Source organism: Perca fluviatilis, chromosome 4, assembly GCF_010015445.1.
Source record: "Perca fluviatilis chromosome 4, GENO_Pfluv_1.0, whole genome shotgun sequence".
In the NCBI taxonomy this organism is placed as follows: Eukaryota; Metazoa; Chordata; class Actinopteri; order Perciformes; family Percidae; genus Perca; species Perca fluviatilis.
The window spans coordinates 19,601,674-19,616,606 of NC_053115.1; the positions used below are offsets into that span (position 1 = coordinate 19,601,674).

The following is a 14,933-nucleotide window of genomic DNA, read 5'->3' on the forward strand; positions in this document are numbered from 1 at the left end:
AGTGTGCAAGTAATAGTTTTTTATTTTTTGGGAGAAGCTTATCTTATTCTGGGATCAGATAGTTTTGTTGAATGACTTGTTGAGGGACTTTGAGAAAACATCTTTTGACCCTGATCATTCACTGTTAAAAATCCTAAGAATGATGATACTGTCATCAAAATATTTGCTGCACTGGTGCTGCGCTAACGCACGCGCGTGAATGGTGCACCGTACATCGTACACGCGCGCGCCACACTTCCCCTCCTTCCTGCATCATAGCCCGCTGTTACCGTCACACGTTTACGTAATAGCCTACTCCCGTGAACAAGCTGACCTGTTGGAAATGCTCGAGGATCTTACATCTCTTTGCAGGCACGCTGGCTGTAAAATCAGTGGAAGAAAAAGTGAAGCCTCAACAGGAAAATACCAAAACATTAGACAGAGGATTGGATTCTTGATAGGCTAATTACCAGTTTACTTCATTAAAGGTAAGTGAACGCAATTTGCTTAATCTTTGCTTTCCATCACAAGATTGCAAACAACTGCTGTCAAAACCGCGAGAAGTGTAGAATGTCGAGGAATGTTCTCCGAGGTGTAGGTAGGCTATGTATTATATATAACTGCCGTCTCCTTGACCACTTCGCGTAACATGACTGGTTTTCGAAAACTTTTGCGGCGAAAAAATATTTTTGGTTGAAATATCAGACAAGCTCACGAGATTTAAGAAACCTGCAGCAGAGTTTTCTCTTTTCTGCAACATCAGTCTAACCTGGGTGATGCGCAAATACTGGAGTCTATTTAAACTGTCAATTGCTGCTTCAGCAGTAGGCTGTCAGTAGGCTACAGTGACAGCCTTTAATCGGGGGAATCTGTTTTGCTGTTAAAGCCAAAGTTTATGCAGTATTGTCATTACGAGCCGCTCAACAAGTCTATTTACAATATGAGCTTTACAGTTCAGAAATAGTTGCTCAAACCGCGTTTCAGATTTACATAAGGCATGCTGCTTAAGCACTCAGACTGCGGCACCTCTTGAGTTCACATATTCACAGTCTCGCGGTGTCCCTGTCTCCTTGTCATTATTTGTCATCATTTCACACCGAAAGAGCTTCTGATTGCAATACCCTTATTTTGCCAATGCTAAGCTGCCAATTACACACCCCAGACGGAGGACAAGTGCTCTGACACGTCAGGATAGTGAAGGTGCCTAGCCTCTAAAAAACATGAAAGTGATGCTCCAAAGGGTCCTTACTTGGAAGGGCAAATGTTGTGAATCTCAGCACTGGAAATACACTTGGATCAATCATAGGGCATCGGATCAGAAGGCTAACATACATGTAAATTAAGCACAAAAAAGTTTGAGAACCCCTACTGCACTGCCAGTTGGTTTGATGCAGGAAACAGTAGACTTGCATGAGAAGGGATCTTGTGTTGAAGCACACTAAGAGAAAACAGGAAACATGTTGAGGGGATTTTATAGACACACAATGTTGCTATTGGAAAGATTTATGTCTTATTTATCTCATTTAAAGATTAAACAAGATCTAAGGTTTATAAAGGAAAATCGTTGAACGTGAACGAATCGTGAAACGATAGAGATAGAACTCCCTAAGTACAGTAAGCTGCTGCATATACCGCTGCTTTTCAGAAACAGTGCCACACACACCTTCGTTTTTTCACAGGTCTCTGTTTTTCTGTTCCCCTTAGCCTTAGTGTTTTGTTCTGAAAAACAGTAAAAAATCTATCATTGATTAGAATGTTTAAAAGGCTTATTTGAATAGAGTTTGTGCCTTTTGTTTATGTAACAGGCAGGGGCGTAGCACACAATTCTGGTCCCTGTAGAAAGGCATTTTCTATGGGCCCCTCCCCGCATTCACAGCTATTCATTCTAGCATCTTTTTGGGCCCTCCTCACATGACGACCCTGGGTACTCAGTCCCCTTTTTCCCCCCAGTCCGACGCCCCTGGTAACAGGTGTTGAGGCTTTTCTGATGCCGATGATGAATCAATGAATGATTGGAGACTGAGATGATGCAATATAACACCTTTATTTCATCAATAAAGATCTGAGTTCAAGTCTGCAGACATACAACTGAACTTAGTGCGCAGTGCAACAATATTATAAACTGTGAAGAATACTAAAACCCCGCCTTCACATTGAATTGAATGTGTTGCCTGGCTTGTGGTGTGTGTCATGGGGCATTCAGCTATAGTTAATTAAGTTGAAGTAGCTGTCAGATAACTGGGGCACAGTGTTTTCAGATTGACATGGTAAAATAAATGTAAATAGAATAATTATTTGTTTTTATTAGTTTGGTTAATATTCTGTATTTTGTTTTGTAAACTGTTTAAAAGGAGTTTTGGCCACATGCATTGGCAGTGGTCTTGGGCAGTAATGACGTAGTACAGAGTACGCAGAGAGCTATTCTGCACAGACAATACCACGATGCATACTGTAGCACTTGGTGACCATGGCAACAAATCAACATCAGACGAAAGTGGTCCGATGAGCCAGTGATTACCGCGGAAGAGATGAATGGACGACTCAATGCATAGGAGAGGCAAGCACAAAGTAGGACTGATTCACACTTATCAAAATGTTTCCCTCTCTAGTCTGGACTTTGAGAAAAACAAACACATTTCTCTGCTTCCGTTCAAGTCTGATATAATGTCCTTGAAAATTAGAAGTGTGAATGTGTTCGTTGTGTTCACAGCTATCAAGAGCGACATTTAGGCCATAAATGAGGCATTACAGGCTTTAAAATTTGGCTCAAACATCACCACCACCATCTGTCCCCTGTCACCAAGCCGTTCCCTTTGAAGAGGCTCAGCTGTGGCCAAATCCACAATTCTCTCTGGCCTACTGCCACCATCTGACATGACTTTGACCAACAAACCTGAGTTCTAAAATAGCAACATAATGACTATTTTATGACAAAAAGGCACCAAACCATTTGTATGTTGTTATATAGCAAAAACACAACATTTCTATTCTTTATTGTACATCTTCATTCAGTGATCACACTTTTTAGATGGACTGTGTGACTCTGTGTGTGCTAGTAGGACCTACAACAAATTGCAAAACACCAATCTAACAAACAAAAACTTAGAATTGATACTTCTGGAAACTTAACAATTTTGACATTGAATTAATACTTGGGAAACAAAAATTTAAAAAAAATTTCCGTTTTATGACCACACACTTCAGTATGTTGAACATTAATTTAATCATTTAACACATGGATTAAAATATGGCAGTAGATTTATGTCACCCAGCTCTAAAATGTGAAATTGTGATTTAGCACCTCTACTTGGCCAATTGGTATGCTATTAAATGCCAGAACAGAGAGCTGAAAAAAAGCATCATCCCTTCAGCAAAGTTGTATGAGTGTTACCTTTATACTGTTCCTCTTTGGCCAATCAGTGTAAATCTCCAACCGCTGGAAAACTGTTTAATTGCAAATTTTACCTCTAATTATAACACCATCATTACATCGTTTAGTGTAATTTCCAATGTTAGTTGTGTACGTACACTACTGGTCAAAAGTTTTAGAACACCCCAATTTGTTTTTGTTTTTTAATTGAAATTTTAGCAGTTCAAGTCCAGTGAATAGCTTGAAATGGTACAAAGGTAAGTGGTGAACTGCCTGAGGTTAAAAAAAAGTAAGGAAAAGTAATGTACATTTCAGTATTTTACAAAAAGGCCTTTTTCAGGGAACAAGAAACAACGTAAAGCTGTTCTGCAGCAATGGAGGTTGATCAAGCTTTAAAAGTTGGTGCTACCAATTCCCACAGGTGTTCCAACTTGTCTGGATTACTTACAAACCCCTCTGTTTGTATAACAGTATTGTTGGAACACACTGTGGTACCATACCCTCGTGAACATTATTTGAACAGTATCGTACTACAGAAAGTAGTTTGTTGCTATAAAAATGGCGGGAAAAAGGCAATTAACAATGGAAGAGAGACAGACCATCATAACTTAAGAATGTTGGTCTTTCCTACAGAGAAATTGCGAAGAAAGTCAAGGTGTCAGTGAGTACAGTATTCTTCACCATCAAAAGGCACTTAGAAACTGGGGGAAACTCTGACAGGAAGATGTGTCTGGCCGACAACCCGCCCAACAGAATCAGAAGACAAGTTTCTGAGAGTCAACAGCTTGCGTGATAGGCGCTCACAGGACAACAGCTTCAAGCACAGCTTAATAGTGGTCGTAATAAGCAAGTCTCAGTTTTAACTGTAAAGAGAAGACTTCGAGCTGCAGGTTTGATAGGTCGAGTTGCAGCAAGAAAGCCATTGCTAAGACGTCAGAATAAGAAAAAGAGAGCTTGCTGCCCCGGCAAGAAACATTGTCAAGGGACTACTGAAGACTAGAAGAAGGTACTATGGACTGATGAATCAAAATTTGAAATCTTCGGTTCGTCACGCAGGATTTTTGCGCGCGCCGGTAGGCGAAAGGATGGTTCCTCAGTGTGTGACATCACCTGTCAAACATGGAGGAGGAAGCGTGATGGTCTGGGGCTGTTTTGCTGGATCCAGGGTCGGTGATTTGTACAGAGTGAAAGGCACCCTGAACCAAAACGGCTACCACAGCATTTTGCAGCGCCTTGCAGTACCCTCTGGTATGCGCCTAGTTGGTCAGGGGTTCATCCTACAGCAAGATAATGACCCAAAACATAAGTCCAAGCTATGCCAGAACTACCTTAAGAAAAAAGAACAAGATGGTAAGCTTAAAAACATGGAGTGGCCAGCACAGTCACCAGACTTATTAAACCCCAATTGAGCTGGTTTGGGATGAACTGGACAGAAAAGTGAAAGCAAAGCAACCTACAAGTGCCACACATTTATGGGAACTTCTGCAACAGAGTTGGGAAGAACTTTCTGAAGAATATTTGATTTCCATTGTAGAAAGAATGCCACGAGTGTGTTCAGCTGTTATATCTGCCAAAGGGGGCTACTTTGATGAGTCAAAAATGTAGAATACATTTTGGTTTATAAATTGATTCCATGATTTCTTTTTTAACTTAAATTGGTCATTTGTTCTATTCTTTCATTTCAGAGTACAATAAGACTGAACTGCATGAATTTCAATAAAAACCTGGAAAAATTGGGGTGTTCTAAAAGCGCATCAAATGCCTTGTCCCTCCTGTGTCAAAGCTGAACCAACAGTCGGAGAGGTGTTAGAGTGAAACATGTCTTTTAGGCCTTTAGGCCATCTTAATGTTCTTGCACCTCACAACAAATCATAATTTAATATCATAGAATACAATATAACTGTCATGGCTTACACTTTTTTTTGTAGTTAATCAGAGACCAGTTGTTAATGTGATCCAGATGTGTGTGATTTATTTCCCAGGAGCTTTATGACTCTAGTATGTCCCTTCAGAACCTGAAATTTATCATTAGAGCAATATTTACTTCTACATTATGCAACCATTTTGTATTTTAATTCATATTTTCTTATAGGCTATGTTATTAATTTCCATTAAATAATACAGTAAGTAATTATTTAAAATATTTTTAATACTCTAATACAAAATACTCTATATTACATAGAAAAAATCATGTAAGTTGCTTATTTAGCGATACGACTGTGTCTTATAGTGTGTATATTATAGTTGTTATTAACTTGAAAACAAGAAGAGAGAGGATAAGAGGATAGGTTTTATCTTTATCTAACTTTTTCTACTGGAAAATAAATTGGACACAAATTTGAAATCTGTTTAGCAAATGTAACAGCTCAGCCTTTGTCATTATCCCCCACATGGTGTCCACTGTTTGGTTCTTCCAAAGCTCTGCGACAGTCTAAATGTGAAACACCATTTACATTCCCAATAATGAAGAACGCTTCATTCAGATCTTTCAAAAGGCAAAGATAAAAGAGCCCTGATTCAGCAAAAGTCAAGTGCCTTCTATCTTTTTCTTCTTCTGTTGAAGGAAGAACAGCCTTTTATCTCCAAGATTGCTTTGAAAGGGGAGGGGGAAACAACTGCGCACACAATTCTATCTGACTTATTATACTTGTAGTGTTTGGTGCACTGGGAGTCAAGCTTCCGAGAACAGGTGAATAGATCTATGATTCATTGTGAGGTGAAATGATTGCATTAAATAGTCTGGTGTCCGCCTCGCCCCTTAACTCTGTCTTTGTGAGGTGGCTATTTGGTGGTGTGGTTAGAGAGACAGAGACCACCAAAAGTGTACCAGAGGGGCTGATTCAAGATGAGATGAAATACTGCTCGGACATGGCTTGATATATTTGGTTTAAGCCATTTCAAAAGTGACCATGAATCTGATGACCTCTGTTGATTAAATAAACCTTGCAAAAAATCGTTATGGAAGAGGTTAGGCATGAGAAAAAGGAAAAGCAGTTGTTCTTGTGTGCATCATCTTTATGCTTCTATTGGTCTGAATGAGCAGCATTGCGCAGGATTGAGGCGAGTATTATGAAAATAAATCATTCTGATACCCAGGCAGAGCAGTTGTGTGAATCTAGATGAGAGCCAGAAAACACTAATGGTGAGTGTGGGTATTGTTCTCGCAGGATTCATGTAGAGGATGTGATTTAGCTGGAGCATCTAATGTTCATCATACTCCAGACTAAGGGTGAACTGACAGCCCTCCTCTTTAGGACAGAGGGGCATGCTGTTGTATGCTGCACACTCATCAGGCATGTGGTGTACTGAAATACATAATTGTTTGGGCTAGAGCACCACAGTAAGAGATGGGCTCGTTGTTTGAGTAGTTTGCAACATTCTCCCACCCTCTTTTTTTACTTATGTCTGGAAAAAATACAGCCCTGAGTAAAAATCATTGTCTGGGATGATTAAGATAATGGCTGAATAGAAGAGTCTTGATCCCTTTGCCTACTCAAAAGCTGACCTCCAAATGCACTTAAACAAGTTTGAGAAAGTCTGTCTTATTGTTAGCCTGGGAAAAACCTGACTAACTTCCAGCAAATTTGACATTTGCTCTGCAAGTCAGTCTGGCACAAGAGCCCATTCAAGCCCATTTCCAATTTTGATGGTTTTTTTAGATGTGAAGGAAAGGCAAAGTTTGAACTCACCTGCTCAGAAACTACCATACTAGTCAACCTCATCCTGGAACACCTCTGATCAATCCTTACAATTATATTATAGGACCCAAGATAAATACAACACCTTATGGTTTCCATTCGTGACTATAGTGATACTGTAGCCTAATATGAAGAAAAAAAACAGTGGTATTTTGTATTCAACAATATTTTACCTCTATAAAAATACTGCATCTGTTTGGTATTGACAGCAGCACTTTCGGCATTTTGTAAGGACTGTAGGTAGGAGGGAAGTTTGAGCTAAATGACTTTGATTGTCATTTCTTAAAATGCTTTCTCTGGCTATAACCTAAATAGTATTACTGCAGTGAAGATCAGAACATATGAACATATGAGGCCCCGCTGAGAAATTAAGGAGAGGGAATATTACCATAAATGTACTTAAAAATGTACATATCGTTTCGCTTGTGCAATTATTTTGGCAGAAGATGATTTAAAAGTGTTTTTGTCAATGAGAACCAAGCTAAAGTTGCATAAAAAAGCAGTTGTGCACATAATCGTTTTGCTTCATACTAATAGATTGTTTTGTTTTTTCATATCAGAAAGGGTAAAGTTACCAATGTTAAACCATTTATCCCATTTCTTTCTGAGGCTACTGTAGAAATGTAGGATATTAATGATGAACCAATGCCACTAACAATGTTTGAAAAACAAAAGTATTTAATACCAATTTTGACTGGTAGGTTTAGATATTACAGTGACATGTTGACCTATCCCATGTGAAAAAGGTCATGTAATCTGTCTGTGGGAGAAGAAAGAGACCTGCAGCACTGGAGCACAGCTACTTCAATACCTGTTAATGTATTGGACTCCAAATGAATCGAAAACTCATTTTCTCCTTGCTTTACTATATGGATGAGACAGATAGGATCCATTAAATCAGTATCAATAAAGAAGCCAAAATGAAAACGGAAAACGGACTTTCTTAAGTTATAATAACCAAGCAATTTACATAAAGTAACACTTTTATATAAGCTTCACAGCAGAGATCTGAGGAGACTGGATCATAGAGTAATGAGTCCCCTTGTGGACACCACTGTCTACTGTCTTCAACTAAAGGGCTCCCTTATGATTCACAAAACATGAGATCTTCTGCGTGAGGCCTTCTGCTTTGTTGCTGGCAAGTAATAAACAGTAATAAAGCACATTAATAGACCATGCCTTTAATGTGCAGTCTTCAAATTCCATTGTTTATATTTATAAGATCACTCTTTGTTGTACTACAGATACTACTGGATGCTAAAGCTGGGAGAAATATCTGCCTCTGATAGGGTCTTGACTGAGGCTCCAGACAGCACCTCAGTCAGAATTTCTCTACTCCCACTCTCCCATTCTGGCTGCCATTTCTACTGTAAGGCCTGCCAAAAAACTGGGTCTCTTTTTCATACAAGCATCCTATTTTACCAGTAATATTTAGCTGGCAGTGGTGGACCTGTATTGTTTGCTGCTGTGCAGCTGCAGCCATTCAAGTTACCCTCATTTAAAGTTGTATGTATTTATATATACATGTAAGTGTGTAACTCCACTTCTGCAGTTAATTGCAACAAAAGGGTCCACAAGTAAGTGTGCGTCTTTTACTAAAAACAGAGAGTAACTTATGAAATAGGCATTTCATTTAAAACACTAAAGGCCTAATTGCTCAAGTTACATCAGAAAGACATGTTATAGCAGCCAGTGTTGCATCACCCTATGTCCATGGTAGTTCTCCAGTTTTCATAGGGAAATAAAAAGCAGCAGGGTTATGGTATTTATTACGTTATTTATTTATTAAGGACTGTGAAATTGGCATAAAAATGTGTTAAAGGACTTTGTGTGGGTGAACTCATTTTATTGGGCTTTTTGTTGTTGACAGTTAGAAATGTTATGTTTAATGGAAGGATTTATCTTTTTTATGTTGTGTTACCAGATATATAGTCAGCTGTTACCTTGGTCAGCAGAGTAACCACTGAGTTTGACTGAGAGTGTATTTATTTATTTAAGCTACTATAAATGTGGTTGGATGATATGACAATAAATACTGGGAGATTATAAAATGTGTCTACCATCAGACATTTTTACCATAGCATTAACATTGTGGTATATATCATTTCACAGTAATACCTTTGGTTGTATATATGTAAATAATGTTACTACATTTAAACTTAATTATATCTGAATTGTCATACACTGTGATACGTGCTCATCCCCACTGTTAAGTCAGATAACTCTTATGGTAGCTGCGGTAGTTGTGTTACAGTAAAACATAGCTTGATTTTAGACCTATTTTATTTTACTGTAATCACAACAAATGTTATGTGCATATTTATTTGTTGATTGTAGTTCACATAGATGTTATGCTGACTCCATTTTCAAACATATTTCTATCAGTTGATCCTGACGACGTACCTCTGCGAATATGAAAACTGTGAGCCAGTCTGATGTGCAGTGTATTGTAATGTAATGTGTTATAACTGTGGGTAATTCCAACCTCATCTTTCACTGGCTTAAAACACAAAACTCTTCTACGCTTGTTCCTGCAAAACAGATTTAACAGCTTTCTCAACTTTCAAGAGTCTTTTGAAATATTAAACGAGGAGACAACAGTTACAGCAACAGCATAGGGTCAAGGCTATCTGAATAATATTTTCGGTAGAAAGCAAAACAAGATGAATATTGCTACAGCTGCTGCAGTACAGTGCTGACTCACTGCAGAGTGGAAAGAAACGAGCCAAGCAGTTCACTAAAAGGTTGATTATGTTATTCAAAAATTTCATTTTTTTTTAAACATAATTTGCTCTCACAAGTTCAATTACACCTATTGTCAGATGAATGACCAAAAAGGTTCAGAGAAAGAAATTATTGTGTTAGGTGCCATCACTGAGCAACAGTTTCCACCATATCTATTATTGCCATTAATGAAATAGTTTCTCTGTGAAGAAATGTATGCATTTTACAGCAATACATTAACAATAACATGTTATTACATAAAATGTTATTCAGTAATGAGCACACAGCTTCAGCAATAGGCTTCTCAATACAGGTGCTCCCCTGTGTTCAGATCCAATTTGTACTGCGGAGATGTCAAAATGATTCTGTACTATTGAGGTAAATCTAATATGTTGCATATTGTCAGCAGGTTGTGTTGTGGCAGGACAGTCCCTGGCTATAGGGCACGAGCTGCCATGCCATTTGGTTGTCTGACACTCGGGGAGAAGAAGGATTACACCAATCCCTCAGAGGTGGCCGATAAATATGACCTCGGACAAATTGTTAAATCGTGAGTACATCTTTGTTGTAAAGTGTGTAAAGACTTTTAAGAAATCTGCCCAAAATATGATTGTATGTTTCCTCTTTTAACAGAGAGGAGTTTTGTGAGATATTCCGGGCGAAGGATAGGAACACCTTGAAAATGTACACCTGTAAAAAGTTCCACAAAAAGGATGGAAGGAAAGTGAGGAAAGCTGCCAAGAATGAGATAATGATCTTGAAGATGTAAGTGAAGTCATAAGCTCCTCATAATAGAGCCTACATTTCTGGGGCACTGTCCTGGCACCGACTAAGGCAAAGTGTGATGACAAATGATCTGCAAAATTCTTTCTTCAGGTCGAGCCAAAGACAAAGCAAAGTCCGTTGCAAAACCAACATCCTGAAGTTTTGCTTTTGCAAAATATCTGGTGTAGTTATCAGTTTTACCCTAACAGTCCTGAATGTTTGACATGAGACCGTATAGCTCTGTAGCTTGTACTACTCATTCATTCTATTTATTGCTCATCTTAACCCCACTTGCATCCCTCCATTCTCCTCCCCTCCTTTTACTCTCTCCCTCCTTTCCCCCCTTTTTCCTGCTTTTCAAAGGATAAAACATCATAACATCCTCCAGATGGTTGACACTTTTGAAACTAAGAAAGAGTACTTCCTTTTTCTGGAGCTGTGAGTATTATTAGAGGCACTTGAGAGAAATGTTGGCACCGACCGACTGTTGTGCACTGTGCTTCCTCAACTCGTATAAAACTGATGTTTTATTCAAAATGTGTTGTTATTCGATAAGTCACATGCATTCAATCTGGATGTCCCATCTCTTCAGCGCTACGGGCAGAGAGGTGTTTGACTGGATCTTAGATCAAGGATACTACTCTGAGAGGGACACCAGCAATGTTATGAGGCAGGTGTTGGAAGCTGTAGCTTACCTTCACTCTCTGAAAATTGTCCACAGAAATATTAAGGTATATTACACTGCTGACACCTACTGAAAAATAGTTGCATTTCATCACAGGTCAAACAAGATACATATGAATAACTGCTCTTTGTGAATGCTTTCTATTTTGATAAACCTTTATTTGTTCACTCATACAGCTGGAGAACTTGGTGTACTTTTTAATTTTTTTTTTTTTTTTAGAATATCTTGGTAAGTGACATAAAACCAGATTAATTAAATTACATTTTAACTAATGTAATGTGATTGGTGTGTAGTCGTAGAATGAAAACGTTTCTATATGTGTTGCTCAGCTCCTGAGGTGGTTGGGAGGCAGAGATATGGAAGACCTGTGGACTGTTGGGCCATAGGTGTCACCATGTATATACTGTAAGTGCTCACAAATATAGGCTACTACATTCATTTTCTTAAGTTTATTTTACTGACTTTATCAAAATGTGTGTTGTCCTATAATGCTCTAGCCTGACAAGCCTGACCCACATCAAGATGTTCAGTCTGGGAACTCACCATTGGCAGGGCTCAATCCGAGGGGCGGGATAAACGGTTGTCTTTCAAATTCTCTCTGCACTCATAGCCAACCAGAGCAACGCTAGTTGATAGATTAAACTTTTTCCGTATCCGGTCGGCAAAACTCATCTCAGCTCACAAGCCAACGGAGAGTTGCTAGACTGACCCTGGCTGCAAATTATATTTGCTGCCGATAGGGTGCGTCTAGATTTCTAGGCTAATAATAATAACGCTCTTATTCTGCCAACACAATAGTTTGTCTGGAAACCCTCCTTTCTATGATGATGCTGATGAAGATGATGATCGTGATAAAAATCTTTTCCTAAAGATTTTGTCAGGCGACTATGAATTTGATTCACCATATTGGGATGACATTTCAGATTCTGGTAAGAGATAATACGTTTATTAAAAATCATAGTAATGTAATTGTATGTTGCATGTTACAGATGATTTGTTTCAGGTCTGAATTTTTGAGAAGCAAGTTCACTGTTGTTTTTTTGTTTTTTTTTTACAGCCAAACACTTAGTGGCATCTTTGATGGAAGTGGACCAAGATCAGCGATTGACTGCACAGGAAGCTATTGCCCATGAATGGTAAAAAATAAAGTTAATCAAATATGATTATTGAGACTAACAAAACTTTTTTTATCCAGCATGTTATTATATTTGTGTTATTGAGATAATTCTCTTATTCTTTCTCTCAGGATTTCTGGAAATGCTGCCTCAGACAAGAACATCAAGGATGGCGTTTGTGCACAGATAGAAAAGAACTTTGCCAAAGCCAAGTGGAAGGTACCACTTTTTTTATATCTCATACTGTATATCAATACAATTTTTCTCATAGATCATTAGTTATTACATGTGTTAGACAAAGTTGTTGTTATATCCTTGATCTCCAAGTCTCCAAGTAGGAGGACTGTACTTCAGTGGGTTTACGTTCTTCCACTTATTTCCCTCAAACATAGGAACTTCTCATGTCTAATTTTTCACAAAAAAATTTCATATATTCCTACACTTGCAACAGTTCAACTTGCAAAACTGGAAAAAAACACTTTTATAAACAAGTTTATTTTACATTGTTTGTATGCTATTGGTGATTTTTTTCCCCTGCTGAAGCCTGCTATTTTGTTTTAGTTTTTTTACAAAAAAAGACAGCAAGTGTGAGAGAGAGATTTTATAAATTGTAACTTGTTCTTTTTAATCTAATTATTGCTTGATGCTTTGGCAATATTGTCTTTGTTACACTCATGCCAATTAAGTATATTGATTTAAAATTGAGAGAGAGAGAGTGTGAGAGAGAGAGAGAGAGAGAGAGAGAAAGACATATAAAAAAAATATATCCAAAAAAACGTTAAAACGTCAGCAGAAGGTGGCATACCACCAAAGCAGACGACATATGTATACCTTCATGTTTTTAATAAAAAATCGTGTCAGTCTGATGCTTTCCCCAGAGCATGCATCAGGATCAATATGTAATATTTGTTGTATGCTATCACTTAATTTGAATTTTTAATTACTCACAGAAAGCTGTTAGAGTGACCACCCTCATGAAGAGACTTCGAGGGTCTGAGCAGGGGGATTGTGGGGCCTCCGGTCTTGCTGCAGGGGCTGCAGCTGATCCCAACACGCCCAGCGGTGCTCCTGCTCCTCCAGGTGGCAGCAGCGCAAGTGTTGCTGCTCTAAGTGAAAAGGCTTCTGACACACAGACTGCCCCCATCTCTGCACTCTCCATGCCAAGTGCAGCCAGACAGGAAGAGCAGCCACAGGCCCGGTGCAATGGCGATGTTCCCCAAATGTTGCCAGAAAGAAAGGGAGACTAGGGGTCAAACAAATATGAGAAGCGGACCCTTGGCAACCGACAAGCACATGTGCAGTAAAGCCAATACATTTGGCATGATGATACCATGTCTATGCTGTTCGACTACCCCCCAGTTTGCAGAGTTATTTCACAACACCATGCATTTCATCATTTTTGCCTTCTGTATTGATTAGTCTTAGTCTTGAATAGTGTTCTCCTCTCTCCCTTGTTATTTTGTGTATGAGTCCCTTTAAAGCTAGTTGCAAAGTAGCTCTTCTTGTTTCCTTTTCCCTTAAAACTATAAAAACTCATAGTGCAATTTGGTGAATCTTCAGCTCATCTTTATTCATTAGATCATTGTATATAGGTGTATTTGTCTGTTTCAACAAATTGCTAGTTTTCAGCTTCAGAACTTACAATCCAGAGTTCATGTCTTGTGACTTAACATTCTAGGTTGAAAGATTTGGTTAATTGATCATATCAAGATTTGAAATTATGTAAATTTATTGAAAATACTTTCCTGCATGCATATTTTAGTTAACTCTTCAGAAACCATGCTGCTAACTGGAATATTTTCAGTTACATATATTAAATTAATTTTAAAAAGGTAAAATACCAATGACACACTGATTATTGTCTTTAAAATATTCTTACAAGTTATTACGTAACAATCAGACACAATCATACATTAGTGGATTCAACTTAACACCCATACTAGATATTTATGTTTATCTTCAGTGCAGTACAACTTCAGTCAAATTACAATCTTAAGGCAGCAAGAAAGCATATTTTTAAGTTGAAGTGCCTTAATATTTGTTGCAGTAATATAATGAAATGTTTCAAAAGAAACAACTTGATAAAAATGACTTACTGATTTCTTTTCAAATGTTTTAGCTGTTTTAATTTTACGCTGATGTATTGATACTTGTGTTCCGTCCTCTTTCACACTTCAATTAAAACAGAAAACTAAATTTAGAGTGTTGTATGTGGAGTGATGTTTTATTGTTGTGTTGCCACTTGTAATAAGTCAATTTCAGAGTTTATAGCTGACTCCATATACTGTACCACTATGTATTTTTGCATTGTATACATGTGTATTTTTTTATTTACGTGTGTATTTAGCAACATTTAGCTGAGCTAACGGGTTGCTACAACGCTTGTGAATTAATAAAATGAGCAATACTGATATTGCTGAAACTGTGACATTTTTCTTAAGTTTTCCCTCACCAACAGTATTAGTATTTGACAACACAGACCACTCCACCAACCCGATCCAACTTTTTATTGCAATAAATGCAAACAATCTTGGTCATTTTAAGAAATAGTGTTAGAGAATATATTTTAGGCTATATACTTTTTTTGTCAGTGTTTA

General features: G+C 38.0%; 1 protein-coding gene across 1 annotated transcript; it reads left to right on the top strand.

Moving 5' to 3' along the window:
- The first annotated feature begins 304 nt into the window (after positions 1-304).
- Positions 305-14,764, top strand: LOC120557345 (caM kinase-like vesicle-associated protein). The gene is made up of 11 exons (XM_039797594.1): positions 305-467; positions 10,178-10,321; positions 10,405-10,536; positions 10,900-10,974; positions 11,129-11,267; positions 11,398-11,449; positions 11,551-11,626; positions 12,020-12,150; positions 12,279-12,357; positions 12,468-12,555; positions 13,287-14,764. The coding sequence occupies exons 2-11, from the start codon at positions 10,227-10,229 to the stop codon at positions 13,581-13,583; spliced, it is 1,164 nt and encodes a 387-aa protein (XP_039653528.1). The 5' UTR covers positions 305-467; positions 10,178-10,226; the 3' UTR covers positions 13,584-14,764.
- The last annotated feature ends 169 nt before the right edge of the window (positions 14,765-14,933 follow it).

Bases quoted from the DNA above. Each gene is read 5' to 3' on its own strand.
- LOC120557345 (XM_039797594.1), top strand. From the start codon at position 10,227: ATGCCATTTGGTTGTCTGACACTCGGGGAGAAGAAGGATTACACCAAT. The intron at 12,151-12,278 runs GTAAGAGATAAT...TTTTTTTTACAG, and splicing joins GGATGACATTTCAGATTCTG to CCAAACACTTAGTGGCATCT. The intron at 12,358-12,467 runs GTAAAAAATAAA...TCTTTCTCTCAG, and splicing joins GAAGCTATTGCCCATGAATG to GATTTCTGGAAATGCTGCCT.